The 19,204-nt window shown below is 48.1% G+C and overlaps 2 protein-coding genes across 2 annotated transcripts; one reads left to right on the forward strand and one right to left on the reverse strand.

Annotated features, from left to right (window-relative positions):
- The first annotated feature begins 5,309 nt into the window (after window positions 1-5,309).
- H1-10 (H1.10 linker histone) lies at window positions 5,310-6,468 on the forward strand. The gene has a single exon (XM_020798092.3). The coding sequence runs from the start codon at window positions 5,513-5,515 to the stop codon at window positions 6,215-6,217; it is 705 nt and encodes a 234-aa protein (XP_020653751.1). The 5' UTR covers window positions 5,310-5,512; the 3' UTR covers window positions 6,218-6,468.
- A 10,129-nt stretch (window positions 6,469-16,597) lies between these two features.
- LOC110081409 (histone H2A type 2-B) lies at window positions 16,598-17,586 on the reverse strand. Its single transcript, XM_020798071.3, has 2 exons — window positions 17,463-17,586; window positions 16,598-17,246 (listed from the first exon to the last, which is right to left on the reverse strand). Exon 2 carries the CDS (start codon window positions 17,156-17,158, stop codon window positions 16,778-16,780), a length of 381 nt encoding a protein of 126 aa, XP_020653730.1. The 5' UTR covers window positions 17,159-17,246; window positions 17,463-17,586; the 3' UTR covers window positions 16,598-16,777.
- Window positions 17,587-19,204: the final 1,618 nt, after the last annotated feature.

The following is a 19,204-nucleotide window of genomic DNA, read 5'->3' on the forward strand; positions in this document are numbered from 1 at the left end:
AATATGCAGCGGTGCCCACTTTGCCAGCCCATTCCGTGCCCAAAACGGCGTTGGGCAATGCAAAATACAATTGGGTCATGTGTACGTGAGCCCCCTCTGTCGGTTTCTGGTGTGAAAGTTATTGCCCAAGGCTCATTAGCCCTTGCAGAACCCCAGCTTCTTATTCAAAATGCTAAAATATGCAGCGGTGCCCACTTTGCCAGCCTATTCCTTGCCCAAAACGGCGTTGGGCAATGCAAAATACAATTGGGTCATGTGTACGTGACGCCCCTCTGTCGGTTTCTGGTGTGAAAGTTATTGCCCAAGGCTCGTTAACCCTTGAGTAACCCCAGCTTCTTATTCAAAATGCTAAAATATGCAGCGGTGCCCACTTTGCCAGCCTATTCCGTGCCCAAAACGGCGTTGGGCAATGCAAAATACAATTGGGTCATGTGTACGTGACGCCCCTCTGTCGGTTTCTGGTGTGAAAGTTATTGCCCAAGGCTCGTTAACCCTTGCAACACTCCAGCTTCTTATTCAAAATGTCAAAATATGCAGCGGTGCCCACTTTGCCAGCCCATTCCGTGCCCAAAACGGCGTTGGGCAATGCAAAATACAATTGGGTCATGTGTACGTGAGCCCCCTCTGTCGGTTTCTGGTGTGAAAGTTATTGCCCAAGGCTCATTAACCCTTGAGTAACCCCAGCTTCTTATTCAAAATGTCAAAATATGCAGCGGTGCCCACTTTGCCAGCCTATTCCGTGCCCAAAACGGCGTTGGGCAAAGCAAAAAAAAAGTGGGTCATGTGTACGTGAGCCCCCTCTGTCGGTTTCTGGTGTGAAAGTTATTGCCCAAGGCTCGTTAACCCTTGCAACACTCCAGCTTCTTATTCAAAATGCTAAAATATGCAGCGGTGCCCACTTTGCCAGCCCATTCCGTGCCCAAAACGGCGTTGGGCAATGCAAAATACAATTGGGTCATGTGTACGTGAGCCCCCTCTGTCGGTTTCTGGTGTGAAAGTTATTGCCCAAGGCTCATTAGCCCTTGCAGAACCCCAGCTTCTTATTCAAAATGCTAAAATATGCAGCGGTGCCCACTTTGCCAGCCTATTCCGTGCCCAAAACGGCGTTGGGCAATGCAAAATACAATTGGGTCATGTGTACGTGACGCCCCTCTGTCGGTTTCTGGTGTGAAAGTTATTGCCCAAGGCTCGTTAACCCTTGAGTAACCCCAGCTTCTTATTCAAAATGCTAAAATATGCAGCGGTGCCCACTTTGCCAGCCTATTCCGTGCCCAAAACGGCGTTGGGCAATGCAAAATACAGTTGGGTCATGTGTACGTGACGCTCCTCTGTCGGTTTCTGGTGTGAAAGTTATTGCCCAAGGCTCGTTATCCCTTGCAACACTCCAGCTTCTTATTCAAAATGGCAAAATATGCAGCGGTGCCCACTTTGCCAGCCCATTCCGTGCCCAAAACGGCATTGGGCAATGCAAAATACAATTGGGTCATGTGTACGTGAGCCCCCTCTGTCGGTTTCTGGTGTGAAAGTTATTGCCCAAGGCTCATTAGCCCTTGCAGAACCCCAGCTTCTTATTCAAAATGCTAAAATATGCAGCGGTGCCCACTTTGCCAGCCTATTCCGTGCCCAAAACGGCGTTGGGCAATGCAAAATACAAGTGGGTCATGTGTACGTGAGCCCCCTCTGTCGGTTTCTGGTGTGAAAGTTATTGCCCAAGGCTCATTAGCCCTTGCAGAACCCCAGCTTCTTATTCAAAATGCTAAAATATGCAGCGGTGCCCACTTTGCCAGCCTATTCCGTGCCCAAAACGGCGTTGGGCAATGCAAAATACAATTGGGTCATGTGTACTTGAGCCCCCTCTGTCGGTTTCTGGTGTGAAAGTTATTGCCCAAGGCTCGTTAGCCCTTGCAGAACCCCAGCTTCTTATTCAAAATGCTAAAATATGCAGCGGTGCCCACTTTGCCAGCCTATTCCGTGCCCAAAACGGCGTTGGGCAATGCAAAATACAATTGGGTCATGTGTACGTGACGCCCCTCTGTCGGTTTCTGGTGTGAAAGTTATTGCCCAAGGCTCGTTAACCCTTGTAACACTCCAGCTTCTTATTCAAAATGTCAAAATATGCAGCGGTGCCCACTTTGCCAGCCTATTCCGTGCCCAAAACGGCGTTGGGCAATGCAAAATACAATTGGGTCATGTGTACGTGAGCCCCCTCTGTCGGTTTCTGGTGTGAAAGTTATTGCCCAAGGCTCGTTATCCTTTGCAACACTCCAGCTTCTTATTCAAAATGGCAAAATATGCAGCGGTGCCCGCTTTGCCAGCCCATTCCGTGCCCAAAACGGCGTTGGGCAATGCAAAATACAAGTGGGTCATGTGTACGTGAGCCCCCTCTGTCGGTTTCTGGTGTGAAAGTTATTGCCCAAGGCTCGTTAGCCCTTGCAGAACCCCAGCTTCTTATTCAAAATGCTAAAATATGCAGCGGTGCCCACTTTGCCAGCCTATTCCGTGCCCAAGACGGCGTTGGGCAATGCAAAATACAAGTGGGTCATATGTACGTGAGCCCCCTCTGTCGGTTTCTGGTGTGAAAGTTATTGCCCAAGGCTCGTTAACCCTTGAGTAACCCCAGCTTCTTATTCAAAATGGCAAAATATGCAGCGGTGCCCACTTTGCCAGCCTATTCCGTGCCCAAAACGGCGTTGGGCAATGCAAAATACAATTGGGTCATGTGTACGTGACGCCCCTCTGTCGGTTTCTGGTGTGAAAGTTATTGCCCAAGGCTCGTTAACCCTTGCAACACTCCAGCTTCTTATTCAAAATGCTAAAATATGCAGCGGTGCCCACTTTGCCAGCCCATTCCGTGCCCAAAACGGCGTTGGGCAATGCAAAATACAATTGGGTCATGTGTACGTGAGCCCCCTCTGTCGGTTTCTGGTGTGAAAGTTATTGCCCAAGGCTCATTAGCCCTTGCAGAACCCCAGCTTCTTATTCAAAATGCTAAAATATGCAGCGGTGCCCACTTTGCCAGCCTATTCCGTGCCCAAAACGGCGTTGGGCAATGCAAAATACAATTGGGTCATGTGTACGTGACGCCCCTCTGTCGGTTTCTGGTGTGAAAGTTATTGCCCAAGGCTCGTTAACCCTTGAGTAACCCCAGCTTCTTATTCAAAATGCTAAAATATGCAGCGGTGCCCACTTTGCCAGCCTATTCCGTGCCCAAAACGGCGTTGGGCAATGCAAAATACAATTGGGTCATGTGTACGTGAGCCCCCTCTGTCGGTTTCTGGTGTGAAAGTTATTGCCCAAAGCTCGTTAGCCCTTGCAGAACCCCAGCTTCTTATTCAAAATGCTAAAATATGCAGCGGTGCCCACTTTGCCAGCCTATTCCGTGCCCAAAACGGCGTTGGGCAATGCAAAATACAATTGGGTCATGTGTACGTGAGCCCCCTCTGTCGGTTTCTGGTGTGAAAGTTATTGCCCAAGGCTCGTTAACCCTTGAGTAACCCCAGCTTCTTATTCAAAATGCTAAAATATGCAGCGGTGCCCACTTTGCCAGCCTATTCCGTGCCCAAAACGGCGTTGGGCAATGCAAAATACAATTGGGTCATGTGTACGTGAGCCCCCTCTGTCGGTTTCTGGTGTGAAAGTTATTGCCCAAGGCTCGTTAACCCTTGAGTAACCCCAGCTTCTTATTCAAAATGCTAAAATATGCAGCGGTGCCCACTTTGCCAGCCTATTCCGTGCCCAAAACGGCGTTGGGCAATGCAAAATACAATTGGGTCATGTATACGTGAGCCCCCTCTGTCGGTTTCTGGTGTGAAAGTTATTGCCCAAGGCTCGTTAACCCTTGAGTAACCCCAGCTTCTTATTCAAAATGCTAAAATATGCAGCGGTGCCCACTTTGCCAGCCTATTCCGTGCCCAAAACGGCGTTGGGCAATGCAAAATACAATTGGGTCATGTGTACGTGAGCCCCCTCTGTCGGTTTCTGGTGTGAAAGTTATTGCCCAAGGCTCGTTAACCCTTGCAACACTCCAGCTTCTTATTCAAAATGCTAAAATATGCAGCGGTGCCCACTTTGCCAGCCTATTCCGTGCCCAAAACAGCTTTGGGCCAGGCAAAATACTATTGCAATTTGTGTTAGAGTTATGATTTATTATTAATACCCTGATATTTGAGTGATCCAACTTGGTTTAATGGTTTAAATACAACATGTTCTGAATAAGAAGCTGGGACACGAATAAGAAGTGAATAAGAAGCTGGATGTCGAATAAGAAGTGAATAAGAAGCTGGCCGAATAAGAAGCTAACTTCAGCCTCGTCGGGGCGACCATGGATGCACTAAAGCCATTTTCCTGCAGGGATTTCAAGTTCGGCATTATTCTTGTCATCACACTCCCCCCCCCGGCCCTTCATGTTGTGGTGCAGATCCCAAAGTCAAAGCGCTACAGTACTGCGAACACACTACTTGTCCTTGACACTCTCTTCCCCCCCCCCCCGCTATTCAAGAAGCAATTTGGCTCTAATGCGCTCCCCTCCTATCTCACCCGGGTATGTATCTCGTGTCATGAACGTTCGTCGGGATTATCCAAAGGTTTCAGTAGCGCCCCTTTTTTCCTAAGGCTTTCCATACTAGTTTCCCCCCCTACTATGCAGCTATCCAAAGCACCTTCATCAATATAGCCCGAGTCGGTGAAAGTAGATATCAAAACTGCCGCCGCCCGATTCAAACTGCCCCCTACAACTGCAGACCTTCGGCCGGCCAAATTCTGCCCTCTCTAATCCCCTCAGACCCTTGAGTCACGGCCCCTCCAGATCGGGCGGGGGGACCCCCCTCCCCCGGAATCGGCTCAGCAGCTTCGTGCTGCTGCAGCCGACCACGTGAGGGCGTCCAGTGTGTTAGTTACAACAAATTAACCCAGGGCTAGCGCCTCCCCCCGGGATTGCCGGCACCCCACGACTGGCCCCTGACATGCTGCTCCCTCTTTTCTACCCGATCCACGCGTCGCCTGGGACCAGTGGCTCTTTCTGGAGGGCCAAGAGCCCTCCATACAGGGCGCCCCCATCCTCTCTCTTCCCCCAGCATAGGGTGCGCCCTTAAAATCGCTTCTGGGGAACCTTTCCCAGCCCGGGAGCGTCCTGACACCCGGGCAGCTCGATCTGGGACCGTCGGGAGCCGCGAGTGCCCAAGGCGCCCCGTCCCCACGAGGCTGGACGCGGCCAGGAGAGGCCGGCAAAGGGACCACAAAAAGCACAACTTGGAGCCGGCCGTCGCGCTCCCTGTTGTTGTTCTCAACGTGGTCCGCCCCGTACTCATATAAGGAGTTGCGGCACAGCCCGCCCAAGCAGAGTGCTCCTCGCAGGCGGAGTGGAGGGTTGGCGTGCGTTTGGGCCCTGAGCTCGCTGGTGCCCTTGCCTCGCCTCGCCACCAAAAAACCAGGGCGGTGCGAAGAAACACAAACGGCTTGGGAGCTCAGCGTCTCCTACTCGTTTGCCTGCCGGAGCCCTCCTCGCTTTGCAGCCATGTCTGTCGAGCTAGAAGAAGCCGACCTGCCGCTGACCGAGGCGGAAGAGGCGCCGCTGGCTCCGGAGAAGAAAGGCGCGTCGAAGAAAGCCAAGGGAGGCGGTTCGGCCCTCTCCCCCTCCAAGAAGAAGAAGAACAGTAAGAAGAAGAACCAGCCGGGCAAATACAGCCAGCTGGTGGTGGAGACGATCCGCAAGCTGGGCGAGCGGAACGGCTCCTCGCTGGCCAAAATCTACAACGAGGCCAAAAAAGTGGCCTGGTTCGACCAGCAGAACGGGCGGACCTACCTCAAGTACTCCATCAAGGCGCTGGTGCAGAACGACACTTTGCTCCAGGTGAAGGGGACCGGCGCCAACGGCTCCTTCAAGCTCAACCGGAAGAAGCTGGAGGGCGGCCACGAAGGGGGAGCCGGGGGCGGCGGAGGAGGAGGAGGCTCGGGCTCCCACGCCAAGTCGCACAAGAAGGCGGCGGCGGGGGCCTCCTCGGCGGCGTCCACTTCGCGGAAGGTGGTGGAGAAGAAGCCTGTGGCCAAGAGCAAAAAGCTGGAGAAGAAGTCGCACAAGAAAGGCGGCGGCGTCGCGGGCGGGGCCGCCAAGAAGGACAAGGTGAAGGCCAAGAAGACGGCCAAGAAAAGCGCCGCCTCGCCCAGTGCCAAGAAGGTGAAGAAGTCGGCCAAGCCCAAGGCGCTGAAGAGCAGGAAGTGAACGGCTCTTGAGGGGGCGGGGGGCGGGCGAGGAGGAGGATGATGAGGGAAGGGGGCCGCCGAGGCCCTCCTCGCCTTGGACTAAATTTGGAGCGAGCCCCGAGACATTGGACTTGACGCTCCAAGCACAGACGAACGTTACCTTTATCGGTGGTGTTTTGTGTTGCTCTCTTTAGCAGCATATATATATGTGTATATTTCCCTGGAGGAGGGAGGGGTGAGAGAGGACGGGGGTGTTCGGATAGCACTTTTCCTCCGTAATCACCCCTTAGTGGGTTCCGTTTTTTTTTTTAATCCGCATTTTATTCGCTGCTTGGGACACCTTTCTCCCCTGCTTCCCTTCCTTTAAACAAAATAACGGGATGGTTATCGTGGGACCTGCTTCAGGCTTCGCCTTTTCTTTCGCGCTTATCAGCGGCTTTAACTGATCACTTCTGCCCCCCCCCAAAAAACCCTCCCTCCGGCTCCCAATTCCAGGGGGAAAGCGGGGGGGGGGGGCTGGTCTCCGGGTGGCTTCCGTGGGTTTGGGCTCCAGCCGTCCTGGGCGGCCCCCTCTTAAGATGGCTGGGGCGCCATGGCAACGGCTCCCGGAGCCCCTCCCTTCCCCGGAAAAGAGGAAAGGGGCTCGGCGCTCTCGGTTGCCTCGGCGTCTGCCTGCGGGACCGAAGTGACGAGCAACGGGGGGGGGGCGGTTCTGCCTTGGAGGGGCCCAGCCCAGCCCGCTGCCGGTGGGATGGGGGAGGAGGCGGCGGCGGCGGACCAATCTCTACCGGGTAGGGAGGGCGCGTTCTTGAAGGTCTCCCCCCGTTTCCTTTCCCTGCCAGCTCTTGTACTGCCTCTCTCTGGGCCTCTTCAGTTGCCTTTTTTATATCCTTTTGTGTCGGGGAGGGGGGGTTGTTTTTGTTTTGTTCAATAAATGGTTTTAAAATATTCACGTGCTGCTTTCTGGTGTATGGGCATGCGGGGGGGGGAGTTCGTTCCCTTTTTTGGGGAAGGGGGGCTTGCAAACGAGGAAGGGAAGGCGCTCTGCTCAGGACAGTGGTACTAAAAGGGGGGAGTCGGGGGCGGCTGAGGGAAAGGAAGGGGGGGCTTGGCAGCACTTCTGGGAAATAGGGCGCCCTCGGCCCCCATTGCTTTTCTTTGGGCGCGCCGGAGCCTCATCGAAGGGGGCGTGGCAGCCTTTTTAAAAGACACGGGAGGTCCTTACAAAAAAATCTTTTCAGAAAAGGAGGGGAAATGGCGCATGCCCTTCCTCCTCCTCGCCGTGCCCACTTTCCGGTAACGTGCGTGCAGGTCTTTGCCAGTTGGGAAGCGGGTAGGTGGTCTCTGCAAATCGAGGGAGGGGGCGGGGCGGGGCGCGCGCGCTCTGGGAAACCACTGCTGGGGTTCGTCGCCATGGCGCCTTCTCTGCCCCGCCCCTTGGCGGCGATGCTTTTACTGCTTGGGAATTATGTCATCCGGCGCTAATACAATACGCGCGAGGAGACGACAGCGCGCTCTGCTGATTGGTTGCCTGTTAGCTGTACGTCAAGCGGTTCCTGCGCTTGTCCTCGCCCGGTGGTCCCGGTGCTGCGTTCCCACAAAAGCTTCTGCTGGTCTAGCAGCTGATTTAAAAGGAAGGCACTGAAGGGGGGGGCGCTTCCAGCGGGGGCGCTTCCAGCCTCGCCTGCTGCGCTCTTTGTAGTTTGTTGGAGGAGGGTGCAAGAAAGGTAAAAAACGCAAGACAGCGATGCAACATAGTGTTACCTCGAACCTTTTAGATTAACAGGTACCCGAGAACATGCTGTATAACAATCTTTAGCGATTAGCTGGTGGCTGATCATTTTCTTGCTGATTCTTCAGAGAGGCCCTGCAAAGCCTCCAGCTGTCAAGTTCCTCACCAGGAAAATAGATTATAAAATGGAATGACTTGTTTCCATGTGACGATGGGTCTTTCAACAATCGCAGGAGGATGTTTATCTGTAATCTTCAAACCAATAGTATTAAATGCTAATTCAAGCCCCCTGCTCAAAATCGCAGTGTATTTCGAAAACACACACTCCAGGCCTTCACACCAGGGACTGGCGATTACCACAGTATTTGTTGGACTACAACTCCTGTTAGCCTCCACTATTTCTTGTTAGGACTGATGGGCATTGCAGTCCAACATTAGTGAAATCAGCTTCCCTGCCAAAGGAGTTAAACTTCTCGGAATATTCATCTTTCCACACTTCATCTTTCCACTCAGCTTAAATAACAAAGACACAACCTAGGTATCAACAGTTTGATGGGCATGTCAGATAGTGGTTATGCAGACTGCAGTGAGACTTGTAATCCCAACACAATAGGAAAAATACATGCTCACCTATCTGTGAAGATTCTCAGTCATCCAGGTGAGGTTATCTGGAAGATGAGTCATGGCAACTGGACTTCTTTCTTATTAGGTTGAAATGTCTCACTACTCATCCAAGTAGCTTCTTCAGTCTGAGGAGAGTCAGCAGGAGACTGGGATAGATAGTGTTCGGAGCTCTACGTTGGAGAAGCAGAGGTAAAGGTTCCCCTTGACATTTTTAGTCCAGTCATGTCCAACTCTAGGTTTTTCAAGCTGTAGAGCTAGCGCTTGTCCGAAGACAGTTTCCGTTGCCACGTGGCCAGCGTGACTAGGGAACGCTGTTTTACCTTCCCACCGAGGTGGTCCCTATTTATCTACTTGCATTTGCATGCTTTCGAACTGCTAGGTTGGCGAGGAGCTGGGACAAAGCGACACGAGCTCACTCCGTCGCGTGGATTCCATCTTACGACTGCTGGTCTTCTGACCCTGCAGCACAGATGGCCCAGCATAGGAGAGGCAATGGCACAGGACACTATCTTCCACGCTAGTTTCACTTCCCCCTGGTCTGAATAGGGTTGCTGGATGGACAAAGGACTGTGGGTGAGGGATAATCCTACTTCTGCAATCCTTCTCTGCTCATTGTCATTGGTCATTAAGGGTTGTTAACGTATGTATAGCCTCCCTGACCCCTCTCTCAGAGGTCTGGTCCAAAATTAGTCATGAAATGCATGTCCTTTGTCCTTCAAATGAAGGACAAGGTCAAATGGTCATTCCTTATATTGGTGTGTGTATGTGAAAAGCTCAAAAGGATTTTTGGTGAACACCACATACCTGTGCACTTGAAACCCACAAACACACTAAGGCAGAGACTCTTCCACCCAAAAGATTGGACACCAAAACACAACTGGAGCAATATACTATATGCAGCCCAATGCAAAGAGGAGTGTTCAGAGCTCTACATTGGAGTAGCTAAACAACTACTAAACAGGAGAATGGCCCAGCACAGGAGAGGCAATGGCTCAGGACCACAATCAGCAGTGTTCCTTTACTTGAAGGACAAAGGACACTCATTTTATGACTTTGGACTGAGAAGGTATGTGGGTTGAGGGGTCAGGGAGGCCATACATATGCATACAGAAAATCCCTCACTCAACAGGGATGAAGGGCTTAGATACAATCTGTCTCCTATTTATCATGCTGCCCTTTCATCCATCCCCCAAAAGATCAGGACCACACACCAAAAAGACCACTGCTAACTACCTATGACAATGGGAGAAGGACTGCAAAAGTGGGATTTTCATTCACCTCTGTCTTTTGTCCATCTAATGAGCCTATTCAGACCAAGTAGAAGTGAAACCAATGTGGAGGATGTATCAGGGGTCTCCTACCAACTCTCCTCAGACTGAAGAAACTTGTATGAGTAGCGAAATGTTTCTACCTAATAAGTCCAATTGCCATGACTCAACTTCCAGATGCTAGTTTCACACCTGAAAAGCCACCCCTCCACTAAAACCCATTCTGCTGTTTGAGACAGGGTGGGTGGGTGAATCACCTCCTTTTTCCACTTGGAAAAACTAATCATGATGACCCATAATTTCAACACTGGCATTGAGACAGCCTCCTCCATGGTCCAATGCAGCCTCCCTGTATCCTCCAGCACCGCATATCTGCTCCACCAGACTCTACCACTTGAGGGAGCCACCTCACACTCTGCTTAATGGCAAATTCAGTCTTGAAATCTCCCTGCTGTACAAAACTTCACTAGATGTTCTACATCCACAGATGTTCCATGAAATATGAATTAATGTTCAGAAATAGCTGGTTGAGAAGATACATGTTGTCTACCTCTACAGAGGGAAGCAACACCTGTATGTGCCCTGGACCCTTACATAAGTGCAACATTAACCCTCTGTTGGTCTGAGTAGAGAAGTATTTAAACAAGGGTGCAGCCTTAAAGGACATTCCAGCTTGTGCAAGACAGAGTATCAATCGTATATTTATTGTATTAAACTGGTTTCAGAAGCTGGTCTTTAGAAATGCTCATCCATCTGCAACCCAATAATCAATTTAGCCTATTCAAAGCCCTCCAACACATGGCTGTTCTAGATATTGGGACTGCTGAAGGCAATGTACGGAAGCTTTTGGGCTTTATTTATGGAAGCAGCAAGGTAAGAGAATCTCTAAGCTTTACACCCTATTGTAGGCATAACCAGAGGTATGATAATCACAGCCCCCCCCCCCAAATTAGTGAAATTAACAATTTCATTTATTCACTTAAAGCTCATCTATTCCCCAGTGCAGGTTTCAAAGAACAAATAGTAGCATCCATCTAAACTATACACAGGTAGCTGACATACTAGAGAAAATGCCTTGTATCTTGTCCCATCAAGTGCAATGTTTAGCTTAAAACAGTTAAGACTGTTTTCCATAAGAACGTGCATGTAAAAAAAATACAGGTGACTTCACATTCTTCATGAAAATGGAAATGTAGATTCCAAGGTTATCTCCCCACCCCTGCAGCCCTAAAGCATGGTTTTTCAGAGAATTTTTATAATTATATAATTCACTTGCTTGTTTGTATGTGAATAGTTCAGCAGCATTTTCAGAATAAGGGGGGGGAGGGCTTCTGTAGTTTCTGCAAAATACGAAGTCTTAAAGACTAGGGGGCAGACTCTTATTTTTTCCCTTCTACTTGTGCAACAGTCCACTGTATAAGAAGTTGAATTAGTTCCTTGCAGAAGCAGCATCTCCATTTCTGCACTTGTGCAACATCAAGCCATAGATATATGAGTGGAAGAAGATTCTGCTCCAAAATGTCTTACAATATAGGCCTTTTAGACAAAACCAAAGCTTCTTCAGGTTGCATTGTAAAACCAGAGAAAAGCAGAAGCAGCTGGGAGTTGGGCAGCAATGCTATTCTCTGGTGGAGAAACTTGGAACACCCATTTCCAAACTTTTCCTTCCCCAAAAGCCTGCATTTATTACCCCTCTTATTTTGATTATAAACTTAATTTTTCCCACAGTTCCTAGAATAACTAATTAAATCCCATGCATCTCATGGCAACACAGCAGTTGTCCATACCTATTTGCTAAGGCTAAGAACAGACTGTATCAGTCTTACACAGAACAGAGTACATCTTTCAAATAGTTTCCTATTTATTTAATTCATATTCAGTTACCTTTACTTTTCTGCATTTACTCAAGCTCTTTTGACAGGATTATTTCATGACAGGGGTGCTATTAAACAGGGTCATATGCTAAGATTTCTTGCAGTGTTTCACTCCATAGAAGTGGAAATAATTCATATTCACCCCTATTCCAAAACATTATACTGTATACAGAAATTTATATGAAACATGGGACTACTGTCTTCAAGTCAACTCAGTCCCACTATACTTCCCTCTCTTAAACCTGCCTTCTTTTTGGGAATATAGCCTCCACCATTCACTAAACTATCAGTGCAATAATTTCTACACCTCCAGAATCATCAGATTAGACCATGCCGACTCAAAAAAATGGTCCTTTCCAGTCAAGAAATGGCAAATTGCTCCTGCCTTGGGATAGCAACTCACATTACTGCACCAAAGTTTGCATATCTCAAAACTAGACACAGGTGCTACTTCATGGGGGGAGGGATTCTGTGCAGCTCTCCTAAGGGTTATAAATTGGGGACCCAAACATCTTCCATACCTGCTGCCCCAATCTGCACTAGGCACTCATTTCTATTAGAATTTTAAAAAGGGAAAAGGCTCGCATCAACATACTTAAGGTGTTTAATACAGCAGGAAAGCTGATTCATTACTATTCTCAAGCAATGCACAGATACCAAGTTACAATATTTGCCAGCATTCTCTTCTTGTTTTGGAGTGTACTTTCCAGAAAAAGGAGAGTCACATTGTTTGTTTTTAGTGCAATTTAAATTCAGTATCAGTATCATCACTGGCAAAACCAGAAACCAAACAGCACTAGAGGCAGGGATGACACAGATTTCAATCACTGAGGTTGCAAATCATTCGTATTAGCAATTAAGTCACAGTGCCTTTACAATATAGCTCTTTTCATTATTATAACAGAAATAACCAACAATGAAAGAGTTCCAGTGGGAATTTCTCACAGGTTGTGTACAAGATGCAACAACAATTAACAAATCCTCCTCCTATTTTAAGTGAGTTGAACACAGGGCAAGTGCCATATTTTTTTATCCATTTTTGCACTGGAATGCTTAAAAGAGCACCCAGGCTCAGTTTTGGAAGCAAACGACACAGAAGATATTTAGAGAAAAGGATTCATTAATAGCAATAAAGCTAATAACAGAATCTTTCCCCCTTCATCACCATTTTCCACTCCCTTTCCTCTTGTATTAATAATCCAATGTATCAACGAGATTGTTATTTCAGCTAGGGGTTATTTATGTGTTTATGTCTTTGTTATAGCTTATCACGAGGGATTTTTGGGTAGAATTCTGCCTTATGCCTTTTTTTCCCACCCCAGGGAAGGGAGAGTGGAAAGAGAAGAAATATTTTCCTTCTCATACTCAACAGAAACATTTTAATGAACAAATATGGGACCTATGGCCATTTTGCACTAAGGAACTGGAGTCTCTTATTGTCACTAAATCGTTGTTATATCAGTCTTGATTACTTATATTGAACTCTCTAGCTATTCATGTTTAAAGCTATTATTGTTAGACCAAAAGTGATCAAGTGCCCATGTTCAAAGGGTGCTTGACAGTTACATTTGTTAAACAGGATCTATTTGAAACAAAATACAAGAATACCTTGTATCCGAATGGCTCTCAATACCTGGCCCTCCACATCTTTTGGAGCTCAACTCCAAGAATTCTTTACTGTTCACCATAGCTAAGACCATATGTTAAGAACTTAATGCTGTAAGATGACACAATTTTCCTAGAGGAAGACTACATTCTACTCCTCCACATGCACTTGGAATACCTTTTCCAACTAAATAGCTTTCCTTAGGACTTCAGTCCAACAATCCTATCTTAACATACTTCCTGGAAGCAAGTCATATCACTTTTGAAGACTAGTGAACTTCACACACTTAAATGGGATTTCAATACATAGAATGGTTTGGCTATCTAATCTGGCATGAGGAATATTCCAAATGCAGTGGGTATTTATCTTAACAGCTATAGAGAGAAGGAATTATTTGTCTGAGCACTTTTATCCATGTGTAGTGAAACACTGGAATTAGAGCCCCATTCACCAAGAAAAGGGCAGGAATGATTTCATTATGGAGGCTCAGAAAATCAATTTTAAAATGAGCTTCACTGGCTCATTTGATAGTATGGCCAAAGCAAGCTTTAGACTTTGGACACAGTTCTATTGCAATGTACTGTACTCATTTATGTATTTGATTTTCTGTCTCAGATAGAAAGGATGAATTTGGCAACTCATGTTGTTGAGAATCAGGGTTAATTCAAGTAAGCCTCTGACTTTCCACTGCCCAAGTTTCCTCCCAGCAACATTCTTGGACTAGGGCACAGAAGTTACTTTTTCATATAGCCAGTAACTATCAGAGTTAAATAAATGATGCATTGGTGAAAGACAGCTTTGATGAGCATTCAAGACTGAACCAATTTAATAAGAATATTGGTTTTGAACTTTTCTAGTATCACAATTTCTGCGTTATCTAGTAAATACAAAGCAATCTTTGACAGAACACAAAATACTGGTCTTGAAAATAATATTGAAAAGATGGGCGGGGGGGGGCATGATTACCCAAACTTCTTCCCATTCTCCAGCAATTGTTGACTTTAAAGAAACCCTTCCCCTCTGTGATGCAATATGTTTTCGTTCTCAAAGAAAGAAAAAGCCCACACTCATGAAATGCCTGCGGAATAAGATTGCTATTTAGAAACAAGAGGGTTCTCCCCCCCCCCGGCCTGCACTGGGATGGGGGTCAGGCAAAACAATGGAGATGGAGGTTCTATTTCTTGGGTATTGCCAACAAGACAGTACACTAGCAAGCCACAGAGTGAACAAACTGCCCTCATTATCCAGTCAGTAAATTATCCAATGTCTACTAATCTAGGTATTATTTGTCAATCCAGAGCAAAACAATACTTTATCCACAGATTTAACACTTGATAGATTGCCCACATGCTACTTAACAGCACATACACAACTGATCATAAATATTACAAGTTCTACTTGTTCAACAGCCTAGGCACTGATGCATGCACATGGTCTATGAGCTTTTCACGTAATCAAGCAAGATTCAGATCTGATATCCCTCCTAGAAGACCACAGCTACTATGCATCACAGAACTGGCTAGTCCAACTTCCATGCTTGTACATTAGCCAAACACCTATTTAATAAACCACCACGTTCACCAGGTATTTTACTCTTGTATAAATTAGGTTTTGTTCACCAAGAGAAAAACCAAATTCACTGAGAATTACAATAAAACAGATGTCACAATTGCACTCTTTTTAAAGTACTCAAAATGAAGTTTGGAACATAAAACACAATGTTTAGTTTAAAGTGCAAACTAGAATACAAATGCTAAATGTCAGTCATAATGAGAGACTGCAACCAAATAACCAAGAGGCAGGGGAGGAAAACAAAACACAACTGCTGTTTCTAGAAACAGCATGCACTTCTAACCTACTATTATTTAGGCAAAAACAAAACAAAACCCAACACACACAGGCTGTTATACTAAACTACTTTGATTGAAGCCATTTTAACTCCACTGACGTCAAGAGAATAAAAATAGACCTAAATCCAAAGACTCTTGCTCAAAATGGGTTTCCAGCTAAGCTGCTAAGCATATTCAAAAGATCTAAATGGCTGGAGATCAGGTTCAGCCATAGATAATAAGTTCCCTCTCTGCTTCCAATCCCCCTCCCCCAAACTTGGCTTGAAAAACAGCTTACTGCCTATGGCATGCACACTGATCCTACATTTACCTCCACTGTATCTAACATGATCTGTATTTTTAGTAACAACCTTACAAGACCTATTTGGCTATAGATAACAGCAGAACCAGAGAGATGAGTGGACATCCTCAGAATCTATAAGATACTGCTTGTGTCTAGGCTGAAGCTAGTAATAACATAAGCAGGATTTTAAAGATTAACTTTGGAACAACAACAAAAATGCAAAACTGAACAAAAAATCAGTCAAGAATGGGGTTACAAGCACAATGATACAATGCAAACAAGCAGGGATAGATTAGCATATGGAAATATTACTTTATCGGCATTCTTCCCATGGTGAATTTTCTGGCAGCTTTGCCCCACCCCCTTTATCCTTAAGTCTGTGATCACATTGAGAGGGGAAGTGCAGCACCTGCAAGCAAATAGATCCATCACCATCTTGGTTTCTGGGACTGTTCAGTTTTCAGAGTTTGGGGTGAATATCTGTGCAAAACAACAAAGCAACAGAGAGACTAAACCTTCTACCTCACAAGCCCCTCTTTCACTGTATACGTCCACAAATAGGGAAGAGAAGAGGACCATTGCCACAAATGGTAGCATGATGCCTAAGCAGAATTTCTGGCCTTTCCAGTGTAGACCTGAAGCTTTCGCTGTGCTCTGTGACTTCTCTTCCAGTATCTTGTCTATTTCAGTCCATTGAGAAAAATAAAGGTGCACTATTCATACTTTCAATTTTAGAAACAAAATACAGCCAAAGGGGAAAATGTTCCTTCTTTACCAGTCCTCTCCCCCAGAGGGATATGCAGGAATTTAAGAGAAAAAAATATAGAAAAACCTAATTGCACAGATGCTGTAGATTAAGCAGCTTCAAGGCAGTAGATTCAGACTAAATCATCTGGAAAAGATGGGGTCCAGGAGGGGAGGAAAGAAAACCAAGGAAATCAATCTGCAGGGTACCAGGTGGCAGCCAGGCCCCAAGGCACATGCCCTTTTTGTGACATGGGAAACACTCTTTCCCCCACCAATCTCTAGGACCGGAAAAAGGGAAAGAGTGCTAAAAGAAGTGAGGAGCTGTATCAGTCGGAGAGGAAGCAAAGGGCCCAGCGGTTCTAGCCCGGAGTCACAAAGGGGGCCAGGGAGGGGGGGCAGGGAGGGAAGGGGAGCACAGAAGGCCCAGGGCGGACTGCACCCTGGCAGGGGATGCGGCGGAGAGGGTGCACCCTCTGAACCAGAGGAGGGAGAGTCCGATGCCCACTGCACCGAGTCCTGCGGGTGGGGCGCTGGGAGGGGCGGGGGTCACACCGTCGTTGTCGCGGATGATTTTTCTGGGGAAATCCCATCAGGCTCATTTCTTGGAACTCTGCGTCTTCTTGGGGAGCAGGACAGCCTGGATGTTGGGCAAGACGCCCCCCTGGGCGATGGTCACCCCTCCCAGGAGCTTATTGAGCTCCTCGTCGTTGCGGATGGCCAGCTGCAGGTGCCGGGGAATAATCCGGGTCTTCTTGTTGTCCCGCGCCGCGTTGCCGGCCAGCTCCAGGATCTCCGCCGAGAGATACTCCAGCACGGCGGCTAAATAAACGGGCGCTCCGGCGCCCACCCGCTCGGCGTAGTTGCCTTTCCGCAGCAGCCGGTGCACACGTCCGACGGGGAACTGCAGGCCGGCTCTGGAGGAGCGCGATTTGGCTTTGGCGCGGGCTTTCCCTCCGGATTTCCCTCGGCCGGACATCACGGCAAGATGAACAACGCTCGGGAAGGGCGAGGAAACCCGAGCCTCGGCGCACGCTTGCCAAGCAGGCAGAGAGAAACGGCCTCGTCTGGAGATCGGGAGAAAAACAACACACGCGCGTTAGTAACACAGGAGCCGCCAACCCGCGACCACTGCCGCGCTCTCCGGAACGAGTCCTCCATCCCCAAACAGCATCCTAGCCTCCCAACACAGTGGGTCAGGAAGCCCGCCGCCCTCTGGACTTCCGCGACCACCCTTCTACGTAACCCTGACCAGACGTGCTGAAATAGGCGAACATCCCTACCTCTTCAAGAGCGACCACCAACCAGCTCCTGCTAAGGAGCCCCTCTGGTCGTCCACAACCCACCCGCCCCGCTAAAGAGCCGCAGCTGCAATGACAACAAGCGCGAGAAGCTAAAGGATATAAATCCAAGCCCGAGCAGTCGGCGGCTTCCCATTGGCGGCGGCGACTGTGGAGCCGAGCTGTTATTGGCGGGTGTTCCGATCCCTGATTTGCATAGGAGGCTCGCGGCGTCCATGTTCGCATTCGGAAGAGAGCTGGAATGGCAACAGAAGCGCGCGCGCGCGCGCAGACGCATACAGGCACGCTCCAGGCTTGGCGGCCTGCGAGGGGAGCTGTCGGTGAAGGAGGGGAACGTGAGGAAGTCGCCGCTTTCAGAGTCTCTCTCGCTCTCGCTCTCTCCCGCCTGGTGTGACAAAGGGGAGCGCGCTGCCCCCGGCGAACGGGCAGGCACACGCTTTTTACTCGCCCCTCCCAATGTAACATCTCCCAGAGCTGCCTGGACATGCGGGCGAGGAAGAGGCAGCCGAGCCTCGGACTGTATTTCCCCGTCTCTCTCTCAAGTTCCGTTGTTTTGAATTTCTTTGTTTCCCTCTCCTCAGCTGGGGGCAGGCGGCCAGGTACAGACAAGCACCCCCCCCCCCCCGTAGATAGGAGGTCCTGGCGTGCTCTGGTCCACGGGGTCACGAAGAGTCGGACACGACTAAACGACAACGATGACGAACAAACTGAGGCACAACCCTAGCTACTCCCGATCAGAACACTGGAAGGTGCTCTATGTGGGTCTGCTCTTTAAAATGTTTGGAGACTAGAGCTAGTAAAAAGTGCACCGGCCAGAATATTATTGGGCATGGTGTGTGTGTTTTCTGCACCATCAAATCAAAACCAACTTACTGTATAGTGACCCTAATAGGGCTTTCAAGGTGAGATATTTTAGGAATGTTTTTACCAGTTCTCCAGTGCATTTCCATGGCTAAGTGGGGATTCAAATCCTATTCTATGGAGTCCTAGTCTGTCATTCCATATAACTGGTTTTGAAGGCAACATATTATCAAGAGAGGTAGAGATTGGGACTGCAAACATTCTTGTGCTGATTCTCCCGAGTTCAAAGAAAATCGTGCTGGGGAAGGAGAGCAACATGTTCTACTTGGGAAGCAGTTTGCACATCCACAAATAAATGACCCGCATACTGGAGTGAAACTGAAAATGATGTACCATGTAAGAGGCTACTTTATACTAGTCTCTGAGTCCATCTAGCTCTGTATTTTCACTGCCTGGCAGGTGAGTTCCATGTTGGGGATTGTGAGGAAAGGATAAAACAAAGCGCCAATGGGGTTGTGTCTTTGTACCATGCCATCATGTGTGCATTGAATAGTGGACTGGAACTCAAGAGACTTGGGTTCAACTCCCAGCTTAGACATGGAAACTCACCGCAAGGATTTCATTAATTCAAAAACACCTTGGCAGCACATTATGATAAAAATAACGTGACCATTCTTGGAATAGTGTGTACTTTCAGATGCCACATCTCAAAACAGGTTATTGCAGAGCTGGAAGCTATGTACTGGGATGAGAAGACTAAAAACGCACTTGCTCATGCAGTATGAAGTTAGTTTCATGAATCTGCAACTCTAATGGCTCCAGTCCCAAAGAAAGAAGATGCCAAAGACTGCAGTAACTAGATCATCCCATTAATCTCCCATGCAAGCATTAAGAAGATTAAAATAATGAATACAGAAGAACTA

Source organism: Pogona vitticeps, chromosome 2, assembly GCF_051106095.1.
Source record: "Pogona vitticeps strain Pit_001003342236 chromosome 2, PviZW2.1, whole genome shotgun sequence".
Classification (NCBI taxonomy): domain Eukaryota; kingdom Metazoa; phylum Chordata; class Lepidosauria; order Squamata; family Agamidae; genus Pogona; species Pogona vitticeps.